This window comes from Cottoperca gobio, chromosome 9 (genome assembly GCF_900634415.1).
Source record: "Cottoperca gobio chromosome 9, fCotGob3.1, whole genome shotgun sequence".
Classification (NCBI taxonomy): Eukaryota; Metazoa; Chordata; class Actinopteri; order Perciformes; family Bovichtidae; genus Cottoperca; species Cottoperca gobio.
The window spans coordinates 11,348,463-11,363,462 of NC_041363.1; the positions used below are offsets into that span (position 1 = coordinate 11,348,463).

Consider the following 15,000-nt stretch of genomic DNA (forward strand, 5'->3'; position numbering starts at 1 on the left):
CACAGCAGGATTGCTTTGTGCACAGCAATCACATAATTGCCTTTCCAGGTGCTTGTAACAGCAGGACAGAACTCAAAGAAAAGTAAAACATCACTCACTGAAAAGTACATATTTATTAAATCACAAGATCAACTGGAACTATACATTTCGCCACAGGCTTCTTTAGGTTCACTTCTCAAAGAACACTTTCTCTCAGCCTACATATAAATCATGCCTCGTGCACAAACCATAGACCTAAACTTAAAGATCACCATCTATACATCTATACACAAAAATAGAACCATTTGATTGGTGGATCTGCGTGGAAGTACAGTGTCACATGAAATACTGCATGACCACAATACAAACCTGCATTTACTAAGAGAACAACATTACATGTTCATGTTATGGCAGTGTTCTTTGGAATTGTTCACAATAATTTAAATCAATTAATGAAACCCATAACTAGAACCTGGTTTGAGTCCCAATGATTCCCTTAAAGGTTAAATAAAAACAATGTATTTGATCAAATGATACATGCATAATACAGAAATACACAGCTCGTACAGTAATAAAAAACTAAAGTAGCTCCCATTAAACACACACATTTTGTTTCAACTCCAGGTCGTAGAAAAGATCCTTTCTTCAGCAACACTTTCCATGACTCACGAGGGTTGCCTGTTCCAGGACCTCAGGGTCCCTCCGGGCCTATTGGTGAGTGTTTATCACTGTCCACATTTTGTTTATTGTGTTCGTGTTGTGTTTGTGAGACTCTCTTCCTACACTGAAATATGTAATTATGTCTCATTTTGCCTTTTTATTTGTAAAAAAATGCTTGTTCTTAACCAGGTGACCAAACACAAAGCATCCTTAAAAGTTGAGTCCACACACTGAAAGTTAACTCTTAAAGTTACAATCTCGAAGATCCCCGTTTTGTGGTCTTTGGTGCCACCGTTGGCGATAAGCGGTAATTGCAGGTGTGTTTTTGCATCTCACTTCCCAGAGATCCAGTTTGCACTTGGGATTTTTCCCGGGAATGTCGCCACAGACATCCAGTTAGTAATACTACAAATGCATCAGTGGGCCATCAATCTCTATTGTGTTACCTCACTCAGCGTAGATAGTGACTTAACAGACATTTATTTAAATGAAAAAAGTAGTGACATATATACATAAAGAACGACATTGAGTTTGAGATATGAGTCTTTCTATTTATGACGCAGGTCCACCAGGTCCCAAAGGCCCAGTAGGACCTCCCGGCCCATCAGGACAGAATGTAAGAACCTCACAGCAAAGTGGTGCATTTACTGCGTTTAGCACTGTCAGATTTGTGGCAGTACAAATTCATCATTGTCTTTTTTAATTCCCTTCCTGACTCAATACAGGGTAAATCTGGAGCCCCTGGAACGCAGGGCCCTCTGGGGCCAAAGGGAGAACGTGGGGAGAGAGTGAGTACAGCCACAGCTTGATGTTATACACTGAAGTTTTCTTCATTTACTCTATATCCTTAAACAACATGCCTTTGGTTTTTCAGGGTCCTTTAGGTTACCCAGGAGAGAGGGGCTTCAGAGGCGAGCCGGTAAGCCACCTCCACCCTGCTGCCTTGATGATTATGGTCTGAGTAAACGAGCGTATGGGGGGAAACAACAACATATGTCATAGCTGGTTATATTACTGTAAACTCCACTAACCAGCAGCGCTACAAATCACACTGACCAGCGACAACAGAGAGAATGAGCTCTTTCTGGCAAAGTAAACTGCTGCACTGCTTTCATAAAAAAATGTTAAGTCCATTTTTTTTGTTGTTAATATTTCTTCGCAGGGAACATCAGGTTCAAAGGGAGAGCCAGGAGAGAAGGGCTTACCGGTAAGAAAGTAGTTGTGGGTAGTTCACAGTTCACATGTTGACTCGGGGCCTGAATGGGAGGGTTTAGACTTTAGTTAGAAGACCTAACGAAAAGTGTTAAGAATCCGTTGTTGAGCATTAAATATTTTCTCTCTGTCTGTCTAACCCTTATTCTCCTTTTACCGCTTTCTCATTTCACAAGAGCAATCTAAATGTAAGCTTTTTTTTACTTATATCATCACATGTTCAATGCAATGAATCTATTCCGTAACCTAAATCAAGTCGAACCATTTCCCACATCTCAGGTTGTGGGTATGATCGTTTTACAGTCACCATGTTCATCTCTTTTCCTCCGCGAGTCATAAAGAGTTTTGCATTTGTTGTTTCTGTTTGAGTTTATGTGATTTTAGCTGTTGATTTGTGTGTGAAATCTTTTGGTGTTAATGTGTTTTTGTTTTTGTTGGTCCTTGGGGTGTGCTCTGGACTGCTGTTCCCTGTCACACCACTGTCCTCTTGACCCTAAAGCTGCCTGACTCCCTCTGCAAGCTACTGTCCCCATGGCTACCTTTCACAGTCACTTTTTCAGCATCTGACTTTGGCATATACATGTAAATAAAACTAAATACAAGAAACAACGTCAATCTTGTAACGACACCATGCTCCAGCTCTGAATGAGTGAAATAATCTAGAATATAGTAAAATCTCTCTAGAAGCAAATTTTCGTTAATTCCATTTGAATTAAACCGTATTTGTTTGATTTTACGGACTTTAAAATGTTCTAATGAACCACAAAGCAAATGTGTGAAATGTATATGCCAAATCACTCCATATGTGTCAGTGGTGGGTCCTGTTGGGTTTAGAGGTGTTATGCTCTGATGTGAGTGGAGTGGATACAGCTATCCTCTTTTATCCCACAATGCAACCTTGCGTGATTTCACCTTTAAGAACCACATAATCTCTCTTTCCTGGATGTGAAAATCAACTCCAAAATGCTTCTAATAAGTGAAATAACAGTGCTGTAAAAACAGAAATAAGGCAAAGTAGCTCTGAATTCTCTAAAGTTTTACTAAGGACTAAAGAGTATACAGCCGTGCTGTAGCTCTGTGAGGCTGTACTGAAATGTCAGTGCGCTAACATGTTCAAAATGACAACATTAACTTGCTGATGCTTAGCAGATATGTTTACCATCTTAGTTTAGCAACTAGCTAATTATCACTCAACACAAAGTACATGTGAGGTTGATGGTCAGAAAGTTAGAGGATCACAATATTACAATTCACCCCGAGGGTGTCATGAATGTCCGTATAAAATTCCATGGCAACCCATACCGACATTTTAGTCTGAATCAAACTGAGCTACGCAGCTAGCGCGGCGTTACATAAAATGTAATCGGTAATTGTATGACTCAGTGAAACTTTGCCTTTTTTCTTCAAACATAAAGTATGTCCTTGTCTTACTACTCGAAACATTTCACTCACCTTTGCACCAAAAGCTTCTGCTATTCTCTGCATGCCTTCTTTTGTAATGTCGATGCTTTCCGCTGCCTCTGTCTGCTTTATTTCTCTTCTTCAAATCCTTTTGTCATTTTTGAAGGTACAACTCATGAAGCCATTGCTTTATCCTCTCACAAATAAATTAGATTTCAGTGTAAATCTTTACTGGCTTCATTCTGTCAGGTGACATTGGGTAACTTTTGTGACCACAGCGTTAAGAATGAAAGCTGTGGGGCTGAAAATACTCGCCTGGCTTAACTGCTACCCAACGAAAGGAATGCAGATGGCATGATCAAAATCTAAATCCTGGAAAAGTGTAATCCAGCTGTGTTATGTCACCAACATGAGGCTGGTCTGTAACGTGCATGCTGATGTTGCCCAGCCCAGCATGGCAGAGACTGACTTCATATAGCAGCATGGCCAGAGAATGAGGGAGATAAAGAGAAATACAGGAAACAGATATGTCTGAGAGTGCTGGGCAGATATGTGGATTGTTTTAACCTTCTAACTGCTGAATTGTATTGAGAGAAACAAAATGACTTGCATCTTGGCGAGCAGTTCTTTGGCTTGTGCTCCTTACCTTGACGGCTGTATCTATCTTCACAGGGGGACGGAATACATCAGATCAGAGAGGCGCTGAAGATCTTAGCCGAGAGGGTTTTAATCCTTGAGACTATGATCGGTATTCATGGTGAGTAGGAGGCCTGAGGCAGGGTCAGCTTTAGGCAGGGGTCAAAGGTGGGGAGGGGCAAAAACTCCTACCGTACCTCACTGCTGGGACAGGGAGTGGGAACAGTCGCGAGCAGCCCCAGGACTCAGGCTGGTGTTTCCACCCCCTCACAAAGTTCCCCTGTCACTGCTCTCTGATAGGACATTAGCTTGCAGATGTTCCATGACTTGCAGGCAGACCTTGAGCTTCTGGCTCGCAGGGTGACGCTGCTGGAGGCGATCATCTGGCCAGGTAACGCTGAGACATCCTCACCCACAGCTCTGCCGGCCCACACTGACCTTTTTGACAAGATCTAGAAAGTCTTGATCGAGTGTTAGAGGCATAAAATTACCACTTGTTACTTAACTGCTGTATGTCGATCTAGTCACTGAACAGCATATGTATAATGTGTGAATTGTTTTGATAGCACAGATATTACTTTAAAGGCCCTGAAAACTTATTTACTCAATCACATGAGTGATTTTCATATAAGATATCTCCTAAGGTATAAAGTATTTGTGCATTTTTTTTCTTCTTAATCAAATGTGATCAAACCAAACCCATACATTCCATATGTTTCAGTTTTTGAGTGTTAAAGGTTCAATGTGTAAGATATGCAAGAATTTAAACTTAAAACATTAAAAACAATGAACTAACATTATGAACAGAGTGTGAAGAGGTAACAGTGTTGACGTTTTGTCAAAGACGTCTTTGTGTTGTGTTGCAGAGATATCTACTGAAGTTAGCATGCTAACAGCTAGCTGCGCTCCGTCCAGTCTGTAATACCACTTGTTCCTCTAGAGGTGATAGTGAGTCACTGTAGCTCCAGTCTGCCCTCAGTACAGAGGGAGAAGAAGTACAGCTGTCTGACTCGCTTTTAAATATTACAGCCATGTTCTGTGTCTGTTTTATAGTTTGTTTATTGGATTACATTCAAAGTGGCAGAAATGAGAAAACCCCCCGCACCACCTCTCTTTGTCCTCACAGCTGCCAGGAGGCTGTTTCCCGAGTGTATATCTGTCGGCAGCCCCGGGAAACGCTGTAGCTTCAGTTAGCAGCTCGAGTTCAGCCACAGCACCGGGGATCTGCAGACTTCTTGTTGCTGCCGTTACACAGGTCCAGCAGCCCTCTGGGGCTTGTTCTGGCTGAGCTCAAGTCTCTTCAGCTGCTAACTGGGGCTCCGACGGAGGTGGCTGCCGAGTGCCGGCTCTACCGTCTCTCTCTCCCCGGGCGGGCTGCTCTCCTGGCTACGCCGCCACCGGGATGACAAGACAAATATACGGGTCGTTTTCTAGTTTCTGCCACTTTGGACTGACTGACTGACAGACAGACAGACAGGCTGCTCGGAATTACAAATTGAATCTTTAAACGCAAATCATTTAGTGAAAAAATACTAAATACCACAGATTGTTTTAGTCATGAGTATTAAGAAGAACTAATATTGGGAACCAAGTTTTCAGGGGCTTTAATCTTTTGTATAATAATCGTGCTTTGTAGGTTAATGTGTACCAATGGATGTAAGGTATGTTAGTCTAGCCAGTAGTGCTGCAGCGACTTAGTCAATAAAATGATTAATCAAGTGACATAAAATAAAACAGCCGCGATTCTGATAGTTGATTAATTGTTCAAATCATTTATCCAGCAAAAATGTAAAAAGGAAAAAAAAGAAAAGGTTGTTTTGGCTTCTCAATTGTGAGGATTTGCTGCTTTGTATCTTTGAAATTGATTCTGATTCTGATCTTTGGGATTTTAACTCTTGCCGACATTTTATAGACGAGACAATTAATCTATAGGAAAAGAATATACCCATATATTGATAATGAAAACTCTCATTGCAGCCCTACTAGCCAGATCCGCCTCCTTTACAGAAAAAGATTAATCATTTTGATATAAAAACTGGGCCACAGATGTCCAATCCCAATAAGAACCCACTCATGACACCTCCAGGTTAACAGCTACTTCAGAGTAGACTTGGATCAGGACTACAGAGTACACATGTCCACAAACACTGATGGACAGGGAGGCCCCGTTCCAACTGCTGTCTTTCTTCAACAGAGCCTGATCTAGGGTCTGGGGACGGACCGTTTGGCACAGCCTCCCCTAGTTTCTACAGAGATAAGCGAGCAGGTGCGCTTCCATATCGACTTGCTTCTCCTCTGTCCTCCAACACCAAGGTTCGAGGGAAGTAGCCCCCCCCCCCCCCCTGCTCACCCTGAGGATCACAGGCTGGGTTGACTCCCCCTCCCCTAGGTCTCATCGGCACTCAACAGATTTAGACCTTATCTGATACCCTCTCTGGGCATTACTATCAGATTTAGGATGGGGGACACCTCAGGGAAACTCCACTGATACTCCACAATGCCCTCCTCCATCGGGAATCTGAAAACTAGTTTGACCCCCACCCATCGCCATAACCAAACACTTATCTTTCCATAACACACCTAGCAGCTCCTTCTGTGTCTCGTGTCTTTGGCTGCAGAAGTAAAGCCGCGGAATAAAGATGTTTAATGTTTGAAAAAAAGGAAACTCTGAATCTTCTGGACAATAGGGGTCATTTAGAGCAATCAATTAACGGTGGAATCAGATGTGAGGAAAAAGACTGGATTTGCGTTTGTATTGCTTTCACAATGTAACTGCAACCTGAAGAGATTCCACTATTTAAGTATATTGAGCATGTACAGTTTGCAGGACACAAGTACACAAACAAACCTCTTCTAGTATTAATTTAGTTATACTTCTCATATTGTTTAACTCAATGTTATGTAGTGCACTAAAAAGATGAAGTCATCTCCACTCTAACTGAGATGTGTTGCTAACAGTGATTTGTAGAGTGTTTTCCCGCTTCAAGTACACAATGATAAAGTGGTTGAATATACAATAGTGTATTTACATTTATTCTGTGCAAAAAGAAAGCACACACATTTGGGTTTGGTGGCATATCAATGTACACACTCATAAATGATGTTGTATTCTGGAAACAAGAACTCTGCAAACTGGCTGTCCATTTCAAGATCTTTAACACACACGGAGGAAAAAGCAAAACTGTTAAATGGAACTTGAACATATTTTTACCACTGTTGACGGCTTAAACTGTCCTGATGAAAAGACTTGATAATTGTTGTTTTCATCTTATATCAATCTTATTGTGAAACTATTTAAAATGATCAATTGTATCTTATTTTGTATGCTGTTGTGTAACCATTTCATATTTCATTCAACATTTGTTTCTTGCAAGTTACTGTGTTAAAGTAATCCTGTCTAGATGATTGGTGTAATAAAATAATGTTCATTGTTTGTTTTTTTAACATGTCACCTCTTTATTTGGTGTTAACAGGATTCATTAAACACAATTGCAGCATAAATATATCCACTCTCGCAAACTTACATTTTATGTAGAGGTACAGAAATGGTCTCCAAAGCAGTCGAGTTTGCATCTACATTTGATTAGATTCACAGTTGTGATAAATTCTTATCATTGAATTAGTTCTACAAGTAGCCCACAGGGTAAAAAACAATACTGAAGCTCAGCAAAACCCAAGCATAATGTGAATCCAGTTTACCGCATAAGAGCAAACCATTTAATCCAGGAGTGTGAGGTCGTCTAGGTGCTCGGCGGCGGAGGGCTCTTCCCTTTTGACACCACCACAGCCTGTTCACCGACGTTGTCATCAATGAGCAGAGAAATGGCGCCATCTAGCTGTTTAGAGGCTGCTAGTGCCACTACGGCTTTCTCTGTGGGGAAGCCCATCTTCTCCAGCTGCTGGAGACTGAGAGGAAACATTGTTCTTTTATTGAATGAATACTTGAAATCACATAAATAAAACTATTTGAGAATAATGTGAGGAATTCTAGAAAAACAAATCTACCCATTCACAAAAAAAAATACAAATTGATATACATTAAGATATTACATTATTACTGACCGCAGAGAGGAAACTGATGATTTGGACACTTCCACTTTTGCATCAGGGTTGTCGGGAGCATCCTGTAGTGAGGCCAGTATTCCTGCCCTTAGCATCTGATCCTCCAAAACGTCGGCCTCCGACAGCGCAGCAGACTGTTTCATGATCCAGGCAGGCACTGGATCCACCCATGGGTGGTGGTTCAAAACAGATGGATCCCTCATGGGGGGAGCAGCTGCCTGATCTGCAGGCATCATCTGAGAAAGTGATCTAGATCTGCGACAACCGATGAAGTTAAAATGATTAAATCTGCCACTGCATGCATGTGGTGAGTGGATATTCAGTGAGACTTTTGATGCAAACGAGATGAATCACACCTCGGTGAGGTAGTGTAGGTGGGCAATCTCAACCGGGCTGAAGTGCGAATATACGCCCAATCAGGAATAAAGTCCAAGACCCTGGCCTCCTCCAGCTCCTGTAACATCCCAGTGAAGGACTGATGATCTGAGCGGTACATTAAGTAGTGTAAAAATGTAAATAAACTTGACAGAACCATTGTGTTGTTTATATGGAAATATGCTTCATGATAGATTTGGTGGGGGAGGGCACACTTCAGCTCAAACACTCAGCCACAAATCACACGCCTATGCTATTGGTCATAGATGTTTTTTTGTTTGTTTTGTAATCACATGGCCTAAAACAAACATAAACAAAGAGTGGCCATGAATAAAATATAATTAGGAAAGTTATTAGTCATGTTATATAGGTTTGTTTTTTCTTTTACTTAAAATGTGCTGCAGGTTACTGTGGCTGATTAGACCTCAGATTGAGAATTGTCTGCAGGGAATTACATGATACATGAAAAAGTTATTTCAAGCCAACATGTTGGACAAACAGGAAAAGGAGAAAGATGTCAATGAACCGCAGTCTGTGCACGCCCCCACAGTGCTCGGTAGAGGTCTAATCAAGCTTATAAAAACCAGCATATATACACTATGTTTGCTGGGAGAATATGTTTTGGTACAAGCATTAAATGACTGTACAAACAGAAAAAGGATACAGTTGTGTCCGATGAATATTGTGCAGAAGTGAAGCAGGGCAGGTGTCCCGGGCAGCAGCAGCAGACCCATCAGCAGAAGAAGCCAGGGGAGAAACCAGACTGGCAAACACCTCAGCAGTCTCCTCTGAGACACCTGACGACACTGCGCTGCAAACAGTGCCAGCGCGATGGCAGAGTAACCACTGATCCGACTCGGCTCACTTCCACCGACAAAGAGGACGAGGCCGTAAAGAAGAGGTAATATGGCCATCGTCAGGATGGAGAGGGACAGGAAGGGGACTGTTCCCCAGCGACGCTCCTGACACGGTCCCACCAACAGCAGGAGAACAACACTGACCAGCAGAGAGGGCAGGTCATCATGACTGAAAGCATACAGGAACACATCTGAGGAGGAGAAAGGGAATTAGGAGAGAAACCTGCTATATATATATGCTGTGATTTGAACTAGGGCTGCAACTAACAATTGTTTTCATTATAGATAATTTTCTAAAGGAATCGTTTAGTATATAAAATGTCAGAAAATTGTCCATCCAAGGTTCATTTTAATATGATATAAAGCAAAAAAGCAGGAAATCTCAAGATTTGAGGGGCTGAAAACAGCCACGTTTGCATGAAAAATTACTCCATTAATCGAATATATTTAGCGATTATTTTTCTGTCGATCGACTAATCGACTAGTCTACTAATCATCGCAGCTCTAATTTGAAATATGAGATTTGCATATAGATGTAAACCCATGAAACGGGGCATGATAAGCACATAGTTACCTCTGACCCCTGGGAAGACTCCACCTGGACCTAAAGTGAGACTTGCTTGGATGCCCCCAGCATACATCAGCAGCAAGAGTGTTGTCAACAAAGATGTTCCCAGACAGAATCCAGGGCGATCTGATCCAAACCAAAACCATGCTGACGATATACGATGAGGCATTATTTAGGATTAGCTGGAGTTTCTCCACTCACTTGTCCTTATGTGGCATAATTATGGTAAACAAGCTTCTGTTTGTGTTCATAACAAGCACAGCATCTGGCAAAAATATTTTAATATAAAACCCTATTTATTTCTCATTGAAAGTGGTCGCGTGCGTCTATAAATCCACAACTGTAGTTATTTATCCTGTCAAATCCTCAAATCCGCCACCGACTGTACTCGTACAAAGAGTCTGCGAGAGTAACTGGTATTCTAAAATAAGTATGTTCTCAATACGTGAGTAATAAATGTTTTTAAATAAGAAAATACAAATATTTCGAGGACTAAACTGATGTCCACTTCCGCACTATTCTTGTTCTTTGTGTTTACTGGCAGTTGGCAAACTAGAGTAAATGTACATTACTGCCACCTACTGGACACACTGCCAGTAGTTTGCGTTAAGAAATAATACAAATTCACTGCTAAACTGTTGGGTTATAGCCTTTCGTAATAATCCTGAAAACAATTTATGATGGATAATACAATTTAACTCCCACAAAAAAAAAATTTGGTCAATAGTTATTGGGTTCTGTCCTTTTTTGTTAAATTCCCTTATGTGGTTACCATACTGCAACTATAGTCCATCTGTTTTGCAAATGTATACATACCATACATACTACAATGTGGCATATTGTAAATTATTCTTGGATAATAGCATCTGTGATTTCTACTGGAAAATGTGTGTTTGTTTTTTGTTCAACACAATATACGAGAAAGAGTATTTTCTAATCAATTATATGTTTTGCTTTACATTCTCAAATGTAAATTTGCTGAAGTAAAACCTCACTTTCATGCGTTCTTACTTTCTTTTAATTTAAGTTGAACTGCTTTTTGTCCTAATTTATTGTATTTCCTTTTATGTTGATCCCATCATTTATATATGTATACCTATGTATGTATGTTTAATTTGAAGTATTACTGTTTATTTGTATCATTGTATCGTTAACTGAAGAAAGAAAAATCATCAAAAAATGGCACACATTCTCTGTATCTCTGGATTTGCTAGTTTTCTCTGTTTTATGTGATAGTAGATTGAATACATCTGGGTGTAGGACTGTTGGTCAGAGAAAACAAGCAATCTGAAGATGTCACTTTATGCTTCTGGTAATTTTTCCCTATTTTCTAGTGGTGGAAGAAGTATTCAGATACAAAATATAAGAGTGTTAATACCACACCGTCAAAATATCCTATTACAAGTAAAAGTTCTGCATTCAAAATCTTAAACAAAAGTATAAAAAGGAAAAAGGAGTATTTGTTTGCTGAAAACAGCCAACTGTGACTGATATATTATTATATGTTACATCATTAGATTGTTAATACTGATGCGACAATGTATAAACTGCATTTTATTGTCATAGTCAACAGAATTCCGGGGGACAATAAAGGGTAGGCCTACATATACAGTGCCGGAAGACATTATTAATTTCTTACAAATACAATAATAGTTCAGAGTTATTCGATTTGGATTTGTGGGTATGAGATGTTGCACTGTGTTTTGATAACTTATAACAGTTTATGACGTAAAAGTGTTTATTCAGGGGATCTGTCTGTTCCCGCAAGGACTCGTATATCTCGCGAGATTTTGTGTTCCCTGCGAAGAGAAGAACGTTTCCATAATAGCCAGCGTTGTCCAGTCGTCTTGAACCAGGCACACTAAAATGGCGTCGGCTCCGGGTGAGTGGAGATTTAAGATCTTTTTTTAAATATATTTTGAGGAATTTGAGTTATTTATCTTAAGCAATTAAGTGGTTGGTTTTATTCTAAAAGTGAACGTGCATGCACACGCCGTCTTTTCTGTTTATATCATATCAAATATCGTCTAGCGTTAGCGAGCGCCGCAAGGCCTAGTCAAGTTAGCTTAACGAGACGTTGCGGTATTTTCTACTGGATGGATTTTTTATTTCTGAATACTGAGGTTGATATTTAACACCAGATTACCAAATTCATCAAAAATGTTTTTAATGTATACGCCGATTATTCCTACTTTCCGTAGTCCGCTTTGAAGTATCGTCTTTTATTAAATTGCTTAACCTAGTTATATCAGCGTAAATGAATGGCAACCTAACGACGGGTCAGTGTCGCGTGTTGCTAGCATTAGCATTAGCATCGCTGCTCGCGCGCAAATAACGTTTTGTTCAAAGGCTCAGCTAACCAACACAACTTTTTACTTAACTCTTTAGCAGATTACAGCACCTACAGCCAGGCTACTGCGCAGCAGGGGTAAGCGTCTTCAATTTACGTTTTAAAGTGATTAAATGTTGTGGTTTGTTTTTTTTATATTTATTTTTTGTGCATGTTGTCGAATGAGTTTATGGCCTCTCCTCAGTGATAATGTAGATATCAAAGTGATCATTAAGGAAATGTGTTGGAATACAATTGTTAGATATATGTGATGGAAAGTGGTTGAAGTAGTAAGTTGTTTAATTGCCACCAACACAATTCAGATATACCTCACGACTAAACAAAAAGTCCATATGTCCAGTTGTATAGATGACTAACCTTGGATCTTCTGATGCTATAACCTTTTATTTTTTACAGGTATGCCTCTTATGCTGCTCAGCCCTCACAAAGCTATGGACAGTCTGCACAGGTGAGATGTCCTAAAGTGAATTATTGCCATTGTAATGTTTTTAGTTTTAACTCCGTGATGCATGTAAAAGACTGAATTTATGATTTTAATCAAATATAGAAATATAAACTACTGTATACTTTATTCTTGCCACAGCTAAGGAGGGTAACATAGTATGAGGAAGTGGGTATAATCAATATTTTTAAGTATAAAAGTATTACTCAAGACTCTGTTTTAATGTTCAGTTGGTTTTTACTCTACCTAGCTGCTGAAACATGCTTTTTATTTATTCAGCAGAGCTATGGTCAGCAGAGTTATGGATCATATGCCCAACCTGCTGCTGCTGATGCTAGTTACACCCAGACGACTCCGGCCACTGGAGGCTACACTCAGCAGCAGCAGCAGCAGCAGCAGCAACAGTATGGGTCCTCATATGCCCAGCCAGCATCAGGTCAGTTGTGAATAAACAAAGTGATATTTGTTGTTCATAAGCATCATTTACTGGTTGAGACACTGCATCACATTGAAGGTCTTTTGAATTCAAATTGGTTTAAATTGACATTCATATATGCCTTCTTTGAATTCTGATAACGGTCTTTCAGTCCAGCTGTCCAAATCCGATTGTGAACAGTCATGAACTTGCAACATGTCAATTAATTGTACAGTGAATGTAGTTAATTTTGCCTGCACATGCAATTTGTTTGATGTTGATGAATGTATGTGGACATTAAATTCTAAATATGGGAGTTGACTATCAGACTACCCTTACTGATCATAATGTTGGTTCAGAAATCCCCTTAAATCTTTAGCTTTGATTGTAACATACCATAAAAACTTTTTTGTGTACCCACAGCTGGCTATCCTGCTGCCCAGTCTACCACTCATACCTACTCCCAGTCAACCCAGGGTTATGGAGCCAGTGGTTATGACAGTACTCCTGCTGCGGCTGCTCCAGCTGCCTCCCAGTCTTACGGCTCTCAGCCAGGGTATACTGCCCAGTCTGCCTACCCTGGATATGGTCAGCAGGCTGCTCCCACTGCACCACAGAGGTATGTACCCTTTGACGTGGAACCAAACAACAAGCAAATTCCACAAGACAATACTCATAATTTCACTAAATGCTCTCTTTGTTTGTCTATCAGTTACAATGCTAGCAGCCAGCCAGCCAGTTACAACCAAAGTAGCTACTCCCAGCCAGCAGCATATGGCCAGCAGCAGGCTGGCTACCAGGCCCAGCAGGCAAGCTACGGCCAGCAGGGGTACCAGCAGCAGACCCCGCAGTCACAACAGGCTCCTCCCGCTTACCCACCTCAGACTTCGAGTTCCTATGGGCAGCCTCCAGCCAACCAGTACAGCCAACAAGGTGGACCTCCCAGTTACAACCAATCCAACCATTACAGTGAGCTCTCACTCTCTGCCCAGTCTTGCCTAACTGCTGTTCTCTGATCTTCATTATTATAGTTCCGTTTAATGTCACTGTAAACAAATTTTTAATGAATTTTCCCTCCCATTTGGTAGATAATTACAGACAGGAGGGCCAGAGTGGAGGTTCCAGTTACTCCGGCTCTGAGTCTTCAAGGTACGCAGGATCAGGGGAGAGGGGCCCTGGCAGGGAAGGCTTTGATCGAGGTGGAATGATGCATCGTGGTCGCGGAGGCATGGGCCGTGGCATGGGGTAAGTGTCTTTCCTTAGCACTTAATCCACATTTATTTTGTTTCTACAGGTCCTGTGGCCACTTGGGGCAGGGCTGAGACAAGACCAGAAACGGTTGGATAATCCAAAGCAATATACCAACAGTTAATGCAATTTTATTTTAATTCGAGAAGGTCATGCTTTATCAGCAATCAATGCTGATAAATTATGAGTTTCCTGTAAAATGCCAGAGGCCCATGATGGAAGCCGTAGTATATGCAAACATTTGACGCAATTGTAACTGTTCATCCAGTTTCTCTCAGCCCTGCCTCTAATTTTGTCAAAGGTAAGAAAAAGGTGTGTCCCATTTTTTTAAAAGAAAATGTTGATCAGAGACCTGTGCATAAACATTTAGGTTGAGCAGTTTATATCATAGAACATCATCTGATTATGAGCCAATATCAAAAAGGTTTACGATAACTTTAGAATTTGGATATTTTTAATGATTGGTCAGGGAATGTGATAGAATATCTTATCCACACACGTATCAAAATTCTAATGGGTTTCTTTAAAGAAAGTTCAAACACTGTCTCACTAACAGCAGCTCCCTTTTTTAAACCAGTTTCCCACTATGGTGCATCGTTCCCTGAGAAAATGCTACACGGTGAATGTGATCAGGGTGATCCTCAAAGAGATCATTGCTCCCGGTGAACCCCCCTGAAAAAAAGGAACTAGTAGTTGCCTAAATAATGCAGATTCCCCCCTCCCGACTATTGTGATGCTTATTTTAAGGAATTTATGAATACAAACAGGCCTCATACAGTACATTCTGTTGCAGTT

The 15,000-nt window shown here is 40.7% G+C and overlaps 3 protein-coding genes across 12 annotated transcripts in view; 2 read left to right on the plus strand and 1 right to left on the minus strand.

The window, feature by feature from the left end:
• Positions 1-7,332, plus strand: part of emid1 (EMI domain containing 1) — a 50,596-nt gene extending 43,264 nt beyond the window's left edge. The window contains exons 10-17 of one of the 3 annotated variants that reach the window (XM_029440192.1): positions 604-693; positions 1,203-1,255; positions 1,365-1,427; positions 1,514-1,558; positions 1,802-1,846; positions 2,028-2,039; positions 3,925-4,009; positions 6,083-7,332. In XM_029440192.1, the coding sequence (XP_029296052.1) occupies positions 604-693; positions 1,203-1,255; positions 1,365-1,427; positions 1,514-1,558; positions 1,802-1,846; positions 2,028-2,039; positions 3,925-4,009; positions 6,083-6,216 (527 nt within the window). In that variant the 3' untranslated portion in view covers positions 6,217-7,332. Of the gene's footprint in view, positions 1-603; positions 694-1,202; positions 1,256-1,364; positions 1,428-1,513; positions 1,559-1,801; positions 1,847-2,027; positions 2,040-3,924; positions 4,010-4,188; positions 4,280-6,082 lie in introns of all 3 variants that reach the window. The other 2 variants (XM_029440194.1, XM_029440193.1) reach the window with 2 other exon arrangements.
• Positions 6,901-10,294, minus strand: rhbdd3 (rhomboid domain containing 3). The gene is made up of 5 exons (XM_029440195.1): positions 9,757-10,294; positions 8,990-9,373; positions 8,307-8,433; positions 7,951-8,205; positions 6,901-7,794 (listed from the first exon to the last, which is right to left on the minus strand). Exons 1-5 carry the CDS (start codon positions 9,917-9,919, stop codon positions 7,629-7,631), a joined length of 1,095 nt encoding a protein of 364 aa, XP_029296055.1. The 5' UTR covers positions 9,920-10,294; the 3' UTR covers positions 6,901-7,628.
• A 1,260-nt stretch (positions 10,295-11,554) lies between these two features.
• The window catches only part of ewsr1b (EWS RNA-binding protein 1b), a 9,112-nt gene continuing 5,666 nt past the window's right edge, over positions 11,555-15,000 (plus strand). The window contains exons 1-7 of one of the 8 annotated variants that reach the window (XM_029439549.1): positions 11,555-11,632; positions 12,139-12,178; positions 12,497-12,548; positions 12,822-12,978; positions 13,381-13,576; positions 13,670-13,890; positions 14,046-14,202. In XM_029439549.1, the coding sequence (XP_029295409.1) occupies positions 11,617-11,632; positions 12,139-12,178; positions 12,497-12,548; positions 12,822-12,978; positions 13,381-13,576; positions 13,670-13,890; positions 14,046-14,202 (839 nt within the window). In that variant the 5' untranslated portion in view covers positions 11,555-11,616. Of the gene's footprint in view, positions 11,633-12,138; positions 12,179-12,496; positions 12,549-12,821; positions 12,979-13,380; positions 13,577-13,669; positions 13,927-14,045; positions 14,203-15,000 lie in introns of all 8 variants that reach the window. The other 7 variants (XM_029439548.1, XM_029439545.1, XM_029439543.1 and 4 more) reach the window with 7 other exon arrangements.

Excerpts from the sequence above, each read along its gene's own strand:
- rhbdd3 (XM_029440195.1), bottom strand. The coding sequence starts at position 9,919 with ATGCCTCATCGTATATCGTCAGCATGGTTTTGGTTTGGATCAGATCGC. Across the intron at positions 8,206-8,306 it reads ACCTACACTACCTCACCGAG|ATCTAGATCACTTTCTCAGA; the intron begins GTGTGATTCATC and ends CGGTTGTCGCAG. Across the intron at positions 7,795-7,950 it reads TCATCAGTTTCCTCTCTGCG|TCTCCAGCAGCTGGAGAAGA; the intron begins GTCAGTAATAAT and ends GTTTCCTCTCAG.